The sequence below is a fragment of the Strongylocentrotus purpuratus genome, unplaced genomic scaffold (assembly GCF_000002235.5).
Source record: "Strongylocentrotus purpuratus isolate Spur 01 unplaced genomic scaffold, Spur_5.0 spur5_scaffold_5, whole genome shotgun sequence".
In the NCBI taxonomy this organism is placed as follows: domain Eukaryota; kingdom Metazoa; phylum Echinodermata; class Echinoidea; order Camarodonta; family Strongylocentrotidae; genus Strongylocentrotus; species Strongylocentrotus purpuratus.
In genome coordinates, this window is record NW_022145611.1 from 25,341,421 (window position 1) to 25,358,398 (window position 16,978).

A 16,978-nucleotide genomic window follows, 5' to 3' on the forward strand; every position below is an offset into this window, starting at 1 on the left:
TATGTAAGCACCACAAAATCCACTAAATAAAGATGAACAATTAATTTGAAATAATAATTCTTCAAATAGTTTAATCAGTGTACTTCTGTATATTTCATCATATATATAAACAATCATTTTACACTGCAGGAAGACTTATTTTACATGTAGTACATGATCACAAACTTAAGTTCAAGGTAGAAATTTAAAGGAAAACTGCAGTATAAATCTTAAGAAATTTCAATATCAATACATCCATTGTAAGAAACTTTAAAAAAAAGTCTAATGAAGCTTCATAGATAAACACTTAACTACAGACAAAGAAGTATTCCATTCCAATTGGTTGCACAATGTCTAATGTCAACCAATATTTGTATCGGACTAAAAAGTATGTAATTAGACAATTCCTGAAAAGAAGTAATACTAATTGCTATTTATTGGCTGACATTTTCATCTCACAATTCTACTATGACTGGTGTCCTAAATAACCAAGATATTGTGCCTCTTTCTGTTTTTTGCATCATGTGCTAATGTTAAATTATTTGATAACTATGCCAACAATTCATTTTGAAATTATTAATTCTCCCCAAAGTTTCTATTCAGAACAAATAACAAATATCTACAAAGAAACACACAAAATGGCACTGAAATGTTATGTTTCATACTTGGTCTTGAATAGTACATTGTTTAAACACATAATAGAGCGAAATGCATAGATTACATATATGCTCCCTCTGGATTATAGTGAGGCAAAACTGGGACTGTACAAAGTTAAGCGAAAATGTCATTCAAAGTATAACTTCAGCGTTCATATCAGATATTGTTTTTCTTTTGATCTCTTCAAGATTTAAATTTTTCAAAATTAATGAAAACTACTGTCCTTTGAAAGTTTGTTATGATCTGAAATATGAGATAATCAGGTTTTAGGGTATGAACATCATTTCCTACAAACCCCCACTAGAACTTCATCGCACATAAACTTGAAAGTTATATACATGTACATCTGTATCTCACAATTCATTGTGTTCTTATTCAGTACAGCTATTTCAAAACACTCAATTCATCCAGTGTTATAAAAAGGTAATCTTGAGTTTTGGTAAAAAAATTCTCACATAATCAAACAAACCTTAGCACTGACTGTTTAAACTAATATAAATGATATTTGCTATTACAAGTTGGTAGAAAATTATATTTCCGGGTAAAGAGCAAGAAGTATCAAATGAACTATTCCATCATGCCCATAATATACAGTCTAAAACATGCATGAGCTGCAAATTTCAGTCAATGTGATTTTCAGCAAGCTTACGTTACTTTTGATGGTAAAAAAGACCCATCTATTGCATCTATCGCTTCTCTTCAAATGTAATTCCATTACCGAAACCTACAACAAGTTGTTAGCCTTGTTCACATATATGATGCAGTAAAATATCTCAATTTTTCTTTTTTTAATGACAAAAAAAGGTGCTATGGGAAGAAAATTAAGTCCATTTTATGCATAAATATATGGCACAACAACTGTGCACAACAAAACCCCTCAAGCAACTTACCCCAGGTATCTATGTTTTTGTGTAATACATTACAAATATATGTACCGGTATATGACGTGCAAAATGCTGAAGTTGTATCCTGTCTTTATTTTAAAGGTATTTTACCATATCAAATTTGAACTAGGCTTTCAGGTTTTTTTTTAATGATATAAAAAAGTACATTGCGGTTTATATTGAGCAGATGACTGCCTATGAACCGTATGAGGCGGTCATCCTGTACATGTCCAGTCTTAAGACCCTTGGTCAGTGGCTGGACCGTAGCAGTGAATCTGTAGTTCTGTATAACAGTGATGTTAGGAGGCTGAGGACATATCCCAATCCTGACGTAGTCTGGTATATTCAGACCATTAATGTCCTCTGTGAAGTAGCCTTCTACAGAAAAGACTTCCTGATAAATATGCATCATGATGTGAACCATATGAGACGGTCATCCTGTACATGTCCAGTCTTAAGACCCTTGGTCAGTGGCTGGACCGTAGCAGTGAATCTATAGTTCTGTATAACAGTGATGTTAGGAGGCTGAGCACATATCCCACTCCTGACGTAGTCTGGTAAATTCAGACCATTAATGTCCTCTGTGAAGTAGCCTTCCACAGAAAAGAACTCCTGATGGAGAGAAATTGAAATGCAAGGACGATTGTTACAAACAAAGCATTCTTCTTGATACAGGGTCCAAGCTATTTAATTTTAGTATTTTTAATGCAACATCAACATCAATACTAATATCTAAAATTGCATCATTACTACTATCATTACCCTAATGTACCATTTGTTGGATATTAACATATAATTATCGCCATTCTCATCATCATCATATCACAAATTTTGTATTTCTCCATATCATTAACATTAATGTCCTATTACTAATATCATCTATCTTATAAACAACATTACTATTACGATTATAATTTCATCATCCTCCTCATCATCCTTCTACCAACATAATATTTATTTCAACATTTATTTTCATCACCATCATCCCATTACCAATATCAAGTTTCTGATAATTATCATTATTGTCATAATACTAATATCATCATCGTCATCATTGTCGTCGTCATCATCATCATCCTCATCATCCTCATCATCATCATCCTCATCAACATCATGTACATCACCATTATCATCACCTTTTCAGCATTGTAGACTGCTACTAGGCTGGTGTAGACAGGCCAGTTAGGATCTCTCTTAAACTTGGTTTGGTTGACTGCATCAGCACTGAACTGAATCATGCCCCATCTAAGACCAGGCAAGAATTGACAAGAAAAAATATTCTTAGGTTAAGAAATGTGAACGATTTTAAAAAGACGTCCAAATGATGTCTTAGCTATGAATATTGTATACATTTATATATATACTGTACGTCCTATTTCCCAACCTAGTTTCCATAGAGATTCACAAAATAAACATGTTTAATCACTAAATAGGGTAATACTTTTCAAAGCTTTTTGGAAGCGAATAGGGACGTCATATAATGTGATATGCGCTATACAAGAACTGAATATTGTTGTTATTATTGTAAATTTATGAATGGATTTACATTGCTTGGTCATTAATGGAGGCAATGTGGATGGTGAATTATTTTTTCTCTACAAAGCTATAAGTAAGATTAATGAGTTGAACACATTCTCTTTATAACATTATAATTACTAATTCACAAATAAACAAAATAAAAAAACTATTATTACTCTCACTCTTTCATTACTTCTTTTTTTCTCTCTTTCACTTATTATCTTAGTCCACTTCCCTCTCTACCTCTTTTTGTCTATGTCTGTCCGTTTCTTGGTATGTATGCCTGTCTCTCTTTTTCCACCTCTCTCTCTCTCTCTCTCTCTCTCTCTCCATTCCAATTTGTACCGTTATCCTCTTCAAGATTTGTCCCATAATGCAACAATACAAATATAAGATAAGATAAGATAAGATTTTATTCGTCTTTCTTTCAAATGACATACAGAGCATAACATTGGATCATAACACATTTACAAAGCAAAATAACAAATTATGATAATGATAAAAAACATAGCTAACTAAAAGAAAGACGAGGAGACCCTGGTAAAAGCAGAGCTTGTAATTATTAGGGTCCCCTCTGAGCCGGATAAAACATGATGAATAAATATTTGTGACTACCTAAGAATACAATAGGGAAAAGGGGGTATAACAAAACAAGAAGTGTACACACACACAACAACAACAACAAAAAGAGAGACTAGACTAGACAAGACGGGAGAAAAGAGAAAATATGAGAAATAATAGAAGAATACAGCACATCGACAATAGGCACAGCACACAACGGGCACAAGACAACAGGGGGAGGGAATAAGAGGTTGACAATCTGAAAATATTCAGTTAGACACATATTAATATCAAGAAGAAAATTTACATTTATAGTAATACATAATATATCTTGGCACCATAATAACTACAAAAATGAACTACTCTATGAGTCACAGTATTTATCGAGAAGATAAACCTTAAGTTTACACTTAAATGAAGAGAGACTAACAGATTGCTTAACGCTAGAGCCTAGAGAGTTCCAAAATTTAGGTCCAGTAAAAACCAAAGTATTAAAAGTTAACTTTGTCCTTACTTGGGGTAAGTGAAACGCAGAGGCATTTCGTGTAGCATGGTCATGAACTTGACTATTTTTCTTAAAAATGCTGACTAGAGCCTGTGGAAGGACACCAGAATCGAAGTTGTACATTAAAGGGAAAGTCCATCCCCAAAATAAGTTTGTTTCGATAGAGGCAGAATAATAAGAAAATCAGGTGAGTGAAAGTTTGAGCAAATTCTGAATGAAAATAAGAAAGTTATGAATTATTGAAGTTGTGATCAATCAAATACAAATTGGCAACTCTGTGACTTATTATACGAGCTCTCCTTCATTTGCTTTGTGCATAATATTCCATAAAATCATGTTTTCTTCGTTATTGATGACGGAATATATATTTGTTCCTTGCAGGGGAAGTATAGAAACATATTTGCAATTATTATATTTAGGGTGCATGTATGGTTGAAATTTTTCTTGAGGGAAAATGAAAATTTTAGATTTTTTTAGTACTGAGCAAATGGAAGTTGAGCTCGCATGATACGTCATAGAGTTGCCAATTTGTGTTTGATTGATCACAACTTCAAAAATCCTAACTTCCTTATTGTTAATCGGAATTTGCTCAAACTTTCACTGACTTGTTTCTCTCATTTTTCTACTCCTATTAAAACTAACTTAATTTCAGGGTGGACTTCCCCTTTAAAGAACCCAGTTGAAGGTGATAAATATCTTGCACCTTTAAAATTCTATGCGTATAAAAAAGCGGATTAGTGTGCGTACGAAAGCTAACGTTACAAATAATTCTTAAGACCCTCTTTTGAATCAAATATAACTTTTCAAGGTTAGTTTTAAGAGAGTTACCCCAAGCAAGAACACCATAATTAAGATAGGGGAGGATTAATGTTGAGTACATTAATAAAAGGATGCCTTTAGGTAAAATTGATTTCAATTTATGAATTACGCCACTGTTTCTTGACAATGTCTTATAGAGATGATTTACATGAATTTTCCAACTCATTTGCTCATCAATGTGCAAACCAAGGAATTTTGTTGATGATACCCTATCTATCAATACATTATTAAATGATACATCTCCTGGAAGCACTTTGATTGTATTACTAAAAAACATATAATTTGTCTTTTGCAGATTTAAAGACAATTTATTTGCTTGAATCCACAAAGTAACTTTACTTAGTTCAAAATTAACCGTTTCTAACAGAGTTTGTGAATTTTTGTGTGAATAGTACAAGCTGGAATCATCAGCAAATAAAATGAATGACAAAATATCAGATGAGAAATGAAAGTCATTAATATATACAATAAACAAGAGCGGACCAAGGAGAGATCCCTGAGGAACGCCGCATGTGACATTCTGTAACCCTGAATCAAAACCGTTTAAAGAAACAAATTGTTTCCTGTCAGCTAAGTAGCTCTTAAACCAGTCCAGAGCTGTGCCCCTGACACCATAATGCGATAATTTCCCTAGCAAAATTTCATGATCTATAGTATCAAATGCCTTGGAATAATCAAGGAATATACCGATTGTGTGCATCTTTTTGTCTATTGCTTGTGAAATCTTATCTATAAAGTGCAGCAAGGCATGAGAGGTAGTATGTTTCTCTCGGAACCCAAACTGAAAATTTGAGAATATTTTACTTTTGTTGAAAAATTCTAAAGTTCTAACATAAATCACTTTCTCAAGGATCTTTGAGAAGGAGGTTAGAAGTGAAATAGGACGGTAATTTGAAAAAGATTGAGGATCACCCTTTTTAAAAACGGGTACGACTTTTGCAATTTTCATGTTTTCGGGGACTATTCCATTTAACATTGATGAATTAAAAACATGAATAAGGGGTTGAATAATCGCTAAGATAACCTGTTTAATTATGTCATTATTGACACCATCGTAACCAGGACTTTTCCCAGCCTTAAGCGAATTCACAATAGTAAGCAACTCTTCCCTAACTAATGGGAAAAGGAAAAAGCTTTTCTTGTTAGATTCTTTCAGGAAATCGTTAAAAGATTTTTGACAGGAAGGGACCGCCCGTGACAGATTAGGACCAATACTGCAAAAATAATCATTGAATTTTTCCACAATAATATTCTTATCTTCCACTAAACGACCATCAATTTCAATATTCTTTACATCAGAATTTTTTTTCTTTGACATGAACACATTTCTTATCACTTTCCAAGTTCCTTTGATATCGTTTGAAGTTGCTTGAAACTGAGCAAAATAATATGTTTTCTTTGCTGCACGCAAGACTGAAGTAAGGGTGTTTTTATAATCAACATATCGTTTACGTGATGATTCTCTTCCACTAACTTTATAAGAATAATACAACTTATTCTTCTTATTGATAGACTTCAACAAGGAAGCACTGACCCATGGCATGCGTGGAATTTTCTTACGATTTCTAGTATTACATTTGGAAATCGGAACAATTTTATCATAGAGTAGCAAAAACTTATTAAAGAAATTGTTGAATGAAATATTAACATCCTTTTCAAGTAAAACTGCACTCCAGTCAGTTGCCGTTAGTGCTTCTCGAAACTTCTCAATGTTAGTAGGATTGTTTTTACGAATATATTTACATTCATGTTTATGAGCAGTATTACGAAAATTCACTCTAGTGAAGATAGGGAAATGATCTGAAAGATCTGATATTATAATACCTGAAGGTGGAAAAGGTTGCAAATTACAAAATATGTTATCAATAAGGGTAGATGAACTATCAGTTACCCTTGTGGGTTTTGTAATTAATGGCATTAAAGAAAATGACAACATCATATTCAAAAAAGCATTATAATGGTCATTTTCATCACATTGAAGAAGGTTTATATTATAATCTCCCATTAAGAATATTGACTTATTGACAAATAGTGGGTTCAACAATATACTCTGCAATTCATTCACAGTAAGATCTATATTACTCTGGGGAGGTCTGTATATAACTCCAAAGATAACATTCTTTTTGCCTGGAATAAAACACTCTACAAAAATAGACTCCAACTGATCAGTCATCACATTTAAGTCATGCCTTACTTGGAAATCCATACCAACTGGAATGTATAAAGCAACACCACCGCCTCTTTTATCACGTCTGTGATTAGACACCAAACTATATCCAGAAATAGAATATAAATTAACATCACTCTCACTCGAAAACCAAGTCTCCGAGACCCCAATTATTGTAGAGCTATCATTGAGGTTTCTGATAAGAGTATTAAAAGCATCAACATTTTTATGCATACTTCTAACATTTAAATGTAGGACAGTAACATCATTTTCACATTTATTACGAAACCCATCCATAAATTGATTTTCTGAACAGTAATGACAAACAATTGGAGAGGCATGATCAAAATTATCATTAACATTGGGCTCTAGCGTGCTTGCATTATTTTCTAAAATATTACAAGCAACTTCTTCTATATTAACCATCTTGGATTGGAATCACAAAATAAAATATGAAGTCTAAGTGATGGGAATACAAGTCAAGAAGATTGTCAGAAAACATATTAACACATATATGGGAGATAAATATACTACAAAGATTAAAAGGTAACAAAAACACATTTAAAGCAACAATATAGGAAGCATCCATAATAATTGCAAGAGAGTGAGAAGAAAAAAAAAGAGACCAGAAAAAGAAGTTAAATAAGAAAATACATGAAAACGAGAAAATGTATAAAAATAACATAAGGCAATAAAATGGGCATGTAAAGGCTGCCATAGAAAAACTGCAAGGAAAAATACTGAAAGTATGATAATGAGATGCTGGGGTACTGTTCTGTTAGTTTCAGAGCTTAGCAATGTCTGCATCACAAGTTATAAGTTTTTTGGTAAAGCCGCCGCTTGTGTTCTTAATGCCCGCAAAGATCCTTCCTTCTTGGCTAAAGGATCGCTCTACTTTCGGGCAGTGGCGGACATTGTACAAAAGCTTCTGTCTGGCGGGTGTGAGGTCATCGTTCAGGAAGATGTCAGTGCCTTTCAGCTTGGATCTGGCTCCCATTACCAGACCCCTGATGCGCCGGCTTGAAAACTTTACCAGAAGAGGGCGATGTTTTTTCCTCTGATTGGCATCAGGTGAAGACGTGCCGAGGCGATGACAGCGATCGAAGTCAGCTGGGGTTAGTTTGACTCCAAGCTTCTCTCCAACCTCCATCACGACCACCTCCGGAATCTCCTCTGCAGACTCCTTTACTCCGAGGATTCGGATGTTGTTACACCTTCCCTGCTGCTCTAACGCATCCAGCTTTATTTCTAAAGCCGAACAAAAAACTGTACAGCTTTCTCCTTCCTTCTGAAGGCGCTTGATTTCATCTTCCTGCGCTTTCACCTTCCCCTCCAAATCCATTACCCGCCCTTCTTGCTCCTCTAACCGAGCAGCGATGCCAGATACAGCCTCCTGGACTGCATCTTTCACCAACTTCTTTAAAAGACTGCTGCTTTCCAACTCAGCGATAACCTGCCGAGCAATGTCTGCTGACTGAGACTTGGTGGTTGGCATTTTGAGGTCGGAAGAAATTAATGGTCAGTTCGGAGCAGGGCGGTAATAAATCACACTATGTGTAAAGGTCAGAACATTCCATACACACTATGCACAGCACACTTGAACATTCCTAGCATGCACAGGATAGAACATACTACGTGTAGAACGTACAGCACACTTAGAGCATGGAGCTATAGATGTCTCGCCAAAACCAGACTTATAGGAACATTGATAACATGGCAGATTACTCCCATAAGGATCCGATGTAGATATTACATTCTTCCCTGAAGAATCAGTATGCAGGTAACGTAAAAGTATTTCCTCCAAACGTCCAAAATAACTTGTTAAACTTGAGATAAGAGGGAGCAGACTACACGCCGTCGTCGTCGCATCGTCGCATCAAACAACAGATATGAAATAATACCATATCTATTCCCTCCTTTGGTTTCTATTTCTCCTTGGAGAATGGGTGAAAGAAGGTAAAAAAAAACACACACAAAAGAACAAACAAACAAACAAAACTTGTATTCACTACCTTTCAGGAAGATGCATGTTGATGGCATACTGAGGGGACCAGACCCAGTTGTCTTCTGGTAGCCCAGGTACCTTATGGTATGATAGAACAAAAGACAGCATTATATATTAACTCTTTTTTCAGTCAGTCAGGTCAGTCAGATCAGTTCAGATCAATACAGTGTTACAGGCCAAGCTGTAATCCTGTACAACCTGTTTCAGCACACTATGGCCAACTAGGGCTTAAATATAACAACTAGATATTTGCAGATGTCATCTGCTGGAAGATGCCCTGCATAAACAGGAGTAGATGCCCCCACAACATCATGGATATAATTTTCACTAATCTTAATCTTGAGATAGAAGACATTCCTAAGATCATGATGGAAAAGAGTGAGCAGCATTGAAGAGTAAACCCCTCTCGGCTGTGACCATCACATGATGCTAATTTGTCCAGACTTCACGATTATGTTTACCAGTTACAGGTAGCAAAACTGGGATGCTATGTCCTTACAAGCAGCATATCACCCACAGGTAAACAATGAATTCTTTGACTCAAGACCACATTTTTAAAGAGCTATGCCGGTAGTGATGCATGAAGGCTATTTCTGTGTATTTTATCAGACCGGACTAAGACCATTACATGGGCAGTTTAATCCAACATGGATACTGGTAATTCTGTTCAAGCAATCATGATCAACTATTCTCATACACAAACAAATGACCCTACAGCTCAAGAGTACAGGCATGGGCCATTGCTGGATAATATAATTAAAAAACATAATTTTCTATCCCCCCCCCCCCCCCCCCCCCCAAAAAAAAAAAAAAAAGAAAAAAAAAAAAAAAGAGGGAATAATATTTAAAAAAAATAATAAAAAATATGTTAAAAAATGTGTTTTTTCCCCCATTCATTTTTAATAGACACAAAGCTTTGTCCCAGCATTTTTTTTGTAATCAGTATAATTGTTATTTTTTAACAGGGCTTCAATGATGGGATACACAGTATATTTCCACTACAGGGGTGACAGCAAAACCCAACCTTGTGACTCATATATAATGCACAATGCAAAGTCTGTGATTTCTGATACATAATTGCTTTCATAAATCACTTGGAAAATAGAATTATGCATGTCATTGTATTTACCTTTTCATAATGTCCATCTACATTTCTAACATGCCATTCCACTCTGTTAAAAATGAGACAAACACAACGTAATAAGATTTAAATAGAAAATGTGATTTATACATAAAAATGAAATTAATAAATTTCAAGAGAAATTGAAATGGGAATGAAATAAACTATTAACTTGAAATTGAAATAGAAAATGATAAAGTTGCACATGTAAGAATATCAAGATTTAAGATGAAGTTTAAAGGTAATGTGTAATTATGACAAAGACTTTAGAAATAACTTACCAATATGTTAATATCTACATGTATCAGTTATTACTTGATTCATTTTTACCAGCATGTGAGGACTTTGCTGTTCAAAATTGGTCACATTTCAGTGTTTGATCAGATAGGAAATAAACATTTTACAGATACTATAGATATCATATTCTTCCTATTTTCACGAAGTGACGGTAGTGAGAAAAATCGTAACGCAAGGTGAATGCAATTTTTTTTCACTTCGTGAAAACAGCGACGATATGTAATCAAATGTCTTTTCCTCCCTTAAGATCTTTTTTTATACTTTTCTTAAATTCTCTTTGATAGAGCTTTCAGACAGTATCACTTCATTGTTATGTATAATTCTTTTGTGGCACACCCTTTGTTATTCTTATACTAATGGAAGAAGAATTTATGTAACAATAATCATTAAATTCAATTCAGTCAATACCAACCTGCTAAAATTTATTCTCCATTGGTCTCCATGTTTTGGGGGAGCCCTTGCTACACTATCATTTGTTACTAGACTCTGCAAGGGCAGTGCAAGTTCCACGGTCCAGTATTTATCTATTTAAGAAACAAAAGTAGCCAATGGTTGAAATTCAACAGCTTATAGGTACTATTTCACTATACATATCAATCACGGCAGCCTCTCATGAAACTGTGATGTGTAAAAGTTTGCCGACACAAACGTTTAACCGTCCGGTATCCGACCGCCCATGGCGGATTCCGTTTTCAATTGGACGGTTTCGTTTTCCCGATTTTTTTTTATTTTATTTTTTTTAATATTTTTTTTTTTTTTTTTTTTTTTTATAATTTTTTTTTTTAAAGTTTCGATTTATGCCCCTTCACCTGGCACTATGCCTGGCAATGTCTCCCAGCTCAGTAATCTGTGTGTTGACTCACCACTCCAAAACTAGAACAACACTCCAATTTGTCTGTCATCTTGGTTTGAAAGTAATCTTTGTAATAGATCTCATCATCTCAATATGTAGTTTATAATAATAATTCATCCAACTTTTACACAAGGTTCTGTCCTAGGTCCTCTACTGTTTTTAATTTACATTAATGATCTTACACATTCTTCTAAAAACAACATTGTTACTATTATTTGTGACAAGTTCACAAGCACAAATCGGCCCCTTTAAATGCACCCCGCAGTTAAATGAAAGTTGCCGACAGAGTCGGTAAAAAAATAAAATAAAAAAAAAAAAACGATTTTTTTTTTTTTTTTTTTTTTTTTTTTTTTTTTTTTTTTTTTTAAATTTTTTTTAATCGTTTAACCGAAAACCGTCCGGTTTTGACTGGCGGTTAAACGGAATTGGAGATATCCGTGATGTTACAGCATTTGTTAAGAATGTTTGTAGCTTTCATGCATGTTATAGTATGCCATATATGGTAGAATAAAGCATGCCTTCAAGGGGCTCCATGTAACAAAGGGTGGATTGTGATAGATGACACAGGTTTTTGTTAATGTAAAGCCATAACAGAAGGATTGTTGATGCATGATACATATATGAAGGTCACGAGATGTGATTTAAAGTGTTCATATCTAATTAAGTACAGAATGAAAATAAAACTTTAAAAAACAAAAAACAAAAACAAGAATAGACCAATGATGGGAGTGGGTGTGTGTGAAGGTGGGGGGGGGGTGGGCTTTGAGAAATTGTAGAATATTACCTTTATGTAGAGGATCATTTATAGGTCCGTTAACATAGATGGCACTCTGAAGGCCACTCATTTCAAAGCTGCTGTTTGCAAAACCACCATTGAGATAAGGCTGAAATGAAAGGAATGAAGTTGTAAGAACATGGTGAGGATGATTAAATAGTCTACAAACCCAAATATGGCACTTGATGAGAAAATGAGTTGAACAGTGACAAATCTCTCAAGTGAGTGAAAAGATGCCTACAGCTAAACAGCACAAATGTGCCATAAGATACACCACAGGTAATGGTTTTTGACATTTGCTTTCTTCATTTTGTTTTTATTTCCCACTCTTTTTATATAAGTATATTGCCTCTTTTCCAACTTCATTCGATATATCTGTCTTATATCTGTCCTCTTTTCCTTCTGCAGCCCAATATGTTTCCCAACAATGTATAAATCAAACAGCTCCAGGCACAGAAAATGTTCATTCCTTGAATGATTGGAAATAAATGTCTATAAAAATACAAGTTTTTTATTTATCACGCTGATCAAAATAAAAATATTAAACAAATTACCGAAATGTAAACTAGGATTTCTAAATTTTAAACTTTAAAAGAGTAAGGAACCATAATATATTATGTTAAAATAAATGTGATAATGGAAGAAAACTTTATTTGGTTTTCCCTGTCTTGTGTAAAGTTTGATGAAAGTTATATCCACTCACTTTATTTAACATGAGGTCCCATGTCGTGTTTACTGCATTGATTTCAAACTCCTTGTACCTGCCAGGCAAAACAAATACAATATAATGGGTAGAAAAATGTATAATAGCTGTATGATGAGCACAGACAAAGACATGCAAGGAAATCATGCGATTAGCCCTACAACCATGTGCATATCATATGATAAAAGAGTGAGCTGTGTGTTCATTCAGTTTTCATTCATTTGTACATACTTTGTGCTGGTCCAAAAAAAAAACATCTACAGCAATTTCAAATCACACAAAGCCACTATCGATCAAAATGTAATTCTATTACCAGGGCCCTCAAACATAAAATCAACTGACTATTAACTTAAGATACTGCTCAAAATTTAATGAAATAATGGCATGTGTTTATATATAAATCAGTCCAAACTCTTAAACCATTGGCCACAGGAACCTGATGGTCCCTGTTTTAAGCTTATGGGAATTAGATAATTCAGTAGTCATCAGCTTAAGAAAACAATCTGTCTGTCTTTTGTATCATTAAAAAGGGCTATGAAACAAACCGATTCTGAAATCACATGGGCAGCAAGAGCATCATATGAGCAAATACTGAGTGAAATATTCTTTGAATTAATATAGCATTAGAGCACATTTTGTACTGCCTAACTACAAGCGCCTAAATAACATTTAAGCTGGAACTTCTAACATATGAATCATGCAAGATCAAGCTTTTGTACCAACTGTGTAGTTTTGTATCTTACCAGTGTGTGCTTCCATCAGGATCAGTAAATACCTGTAAAAGATAAAAATATAATAAGTGGCAGTCGAGCTAACTTATAAGAATTTAGTATTAATGTGCAGAAAATAAAGATTTTTCTTTTTCTTTTAATACAGAAACGTGGAACATAGAGTAATCTTCTTTTCAAGAGTCTGCTAACCAAGAATTATTACAATTGTTTGCTTTTTGTCAGGATCAATGCATCATGGTAATACGTTATAAGGGCTTACCTCAAAATCATTGTCTTTGAACACTGGAAATGAAACATAAAACATAAAATTCAAAAAAGTGATTAAAAGGGCAGTCACTGAAAAAAATATATAGAGATATTCTAGATGTGAATTAATAATTATGTTGTTGAAGTTCTGAGGTCATGGGTTGTAATGCTCATCATGAATTTGACAGCTTTTCAGGACTCACTTTTAAAGTGTCTTATAAATATATCAAATTTTTAAATAATTTTTCTAATGCATTTTCTTGTATACTTATTTTGAATTTTTTTATCCTGCAATCGACACAAATCAATTCCTTAAAGATGAGTTGGAGGTTTCATTCAGGCTATCTCCATGTAGCTATTCCTCTCAAGTTAGAACTGATTACAATGGAAGGATAAGATAAGGCTTCCGGAGTGTTGGCTCAGTCAGTAGAGCGTCCGCCTCACAACCGGTAGGTCTTGGGTTCGAACCCCGGCCGCGTCATACCAAAAGACGTTAAAAGATGGGAGTTGTTGCTACCTTGTTTGGCGTTCAACAATAAGGGATAGAGCAGAGTCGATCTGGCGCTGCTCAGCGGCTGCCGGGCTCACGATCAAATGGGCAAAAAGAATTTCCGTTTCGGTTTAATAAAATTTGGAGTGGACTATTAGGCTATTATTATTATTATTATTATTAATATTATTTCTATTTAGCTGATACCAAATATTTCAACAGAACATCCTCAACCTGATGAATATGATTTGATATTGGTATTTGGTGCAACACACAATTTCCTCAGACTCCAGCCAAAGTTATTACAAGCATACTATTTAAAAGTGCGCATTAAAAATTGATTGAATTTTGGCAAAAGTCGCATTATCCGAACAGAACATTTTCTTTCTTTTTTCTTCTGACGAGATACTTCATCATGGACTTATCACCCAGCAGTTGGAATGGACCAATACAAACTGAATACAGTATAGCTTACCTACAGAGTCATGCTTTGTTTGGTTAGCAAAGACATCAGTCTCTTGCAGGTACGCTCCGATATAAAGATACTTGGAGTCCCATCTCATCTTAACCCAGGTATCAAATCTGGGCTTTGGAAGGGCTTCTCCTTGAATGTCTGTATGTATGAAACAAGTATATTTGGTCTGTTTGGTTTGTGTACCAGTAGCTAGAAGGGCGTTAATTCACATACTTCAACACAGTGTTAGTAATGCCCCTCTGGTTCATAATGCAACATTTCATTTTATTATTAATAAAACAAAAACAGATTGACATCATTGAGGAATGAAATGATTTAGTCCCCTGGTCCTAATTTTTTTGTCTTTGCAACCCAATTTCTTTTTCTGCTGATGAAAATGGCCTTATCTTGAATTAATGTAATAGTCTTGTTACCATAAAGTGACTGAAGCATTATTGGGTGCTTGAGTCACATTTTGTCAACAAAAAAGAATAAGACTAACAGATAATAAGAATTCAATGACTTTATAATTGTGATATCCATTTTGAAATTTAATCATTAAAGGTAATACAAAGTTTTGGAAAATTTAGAAAATTGGGTGGATAGTGATCCTTTACAATTTTGATATATTTGGATGCCCCTGTCGATGTATTATAGGCACTAGAAAATTTAGCACCTAAAACACTTCTGCTTTCGAGAAAAAATTAATATAAAAATTTACCGGTGCTCCTGGTAAATGTAGACAAATTTCAAATAGCGACTACGGCCAAATGGTAGCTGCGACAATGACAATCTCAGAATATGTAGATGTGATGTATAATTTCCAAACGGGAATAGCCAATCGGTCGAGTTTAGTCAAGAAACATTGTTGTATAGCCCAATTAATATCTTGACCTAGAGAGGGAGCTATACAACATAAAGAGTTTATTAATTACAATTTTATAACTTAAGACTTGATTTCAACTGCGACACCGACCACTGAATATTGTAGGATCGCATATGCTTCCAATATGTTCATTTGAACCAAATTCATGACCCCATATAAACCAAAACTTTGTAGGCCTATTACCCTGGCTTTAGGCTTAATATTGGTCAACATATGAAATAAAACCAAAGCTTATTCCCTGTTTTAAGAAAATAAAAATAATAATTCAAGGCCAATTTAGCGTGATCCCTAGTCTCTTGTCCAAAATTTGTGAATATAAGGAAGTGAAAATGTGCATGTGCATTATGTGCGGAGAAATCGTGCTGTAAATGCCAACTGCAGGACCACAACACGGCATCGCTCTCGATCGTCCGGGGCGGAACGGGGGCGAGCTCACATGAGTACCGGTATGCATACTTACCAATAAAGCGATGGGATCGGGACACTTCTTGCCAAGCATTATCGTCGAGTTTTCCATCAATGTTGATTTTCTCACCATTTTGAAGAAAATACACAACGTAAGACTTTGGCATAGGTAAACTGTCGCAATTCAGCCCCTGTCCACATGATAGAATGGATTGTAAAAGAAATACAACACAGATACAGGCAAACAGCTTCATTTTCGGAAAGTGTCACGTGATTATATTCTCTCCGCAAAAAAGGTCAGGTGATCTCGTAACAGTCAGGTGATAAATACCCCCCCCCCCCCCACCAAAAAAAAAATCTTTAGTGAAAGAAAGTTTTTAATTCTTGAATTTTTACATGCCCACCTTCTAGTTATTCCCTAAAGCAGATTTTGTTTTCTACATAATGCTATTCATCTTTTACAACCTGCTTTGAATTCACAATTTCATCATAAAGTTTTTTTTTCTAAATAGGGTCTACAGCATTAAAAAAAGAAAATCTTTTAAATTTTAAGAAATATATCAAAGTGGGTATATTCTCAAAAGATATAGCGAAATTTAAAACGATTATCATAGCGATAGTTTTCATTATCATCAATTATTATTTTGAAGGAGATAAAAACTGGCAAAGGCTTCCATCACGCCACCTTTGAAAAGAGGAATGTTCATGTTTTTATTTTTCAATTTCAATTCACTAATTCCGAATTTATTAAAATAAATGATAAACGTTTGCAAGTTGATACATGAATGTAGTCCGAAATCTTTTGGGCAGAGGCGGCCTTCCGGGGAGGGGGCGGGGGCACAGTGTCCCCCACACCTTTTCAGTGTCATAAGAAAAGTGCCCCTTTTACTTTGTAAGAAGTGTCTTTTTATTTTGACACGTGC

The 16,978-nt window shown here is 34.4% G+C and overlaps 1 protein-coding gene across 1 annotated transcript; it reads right to left on the reverse strand.

Moving 5' to 3' along the window:
* Window positions 1-40: 40 nt before the first annotated feature.
* On the reverse strand, window positions 41-16,344 carry LOC581799. Its single transcript, XM_030999291.1, has 11 exons — window positions 16,111-16,344; window positions 14,786-14,923; window positions 13,834-13,856; window positions 13,587-13,618; window positions 12,844-12,901; window positions 12,150-12,249; window positions 10,925-11,036; window positions 10,225-10,267; window positions 9,103-9,173; window positions 2,657-2,765; window positions 41-2,132 (listed from the first exon to the last, which is right to left on the reverse strand). The coding sequence occupies exons 1-11, from the start codon at window positions 16,307-16,309 to the stop codon at window positions 1,929-1,931; spliced, it is 1,089 nt and encodes a 362-aa protein (XP_030855151.1). The 5' UTR covers window positions 16,310-16,344; the 3' UTR covers window positions 41-1,928.
* Window positions 16,345-16,978: the final 634 nt, after the last annotated feature.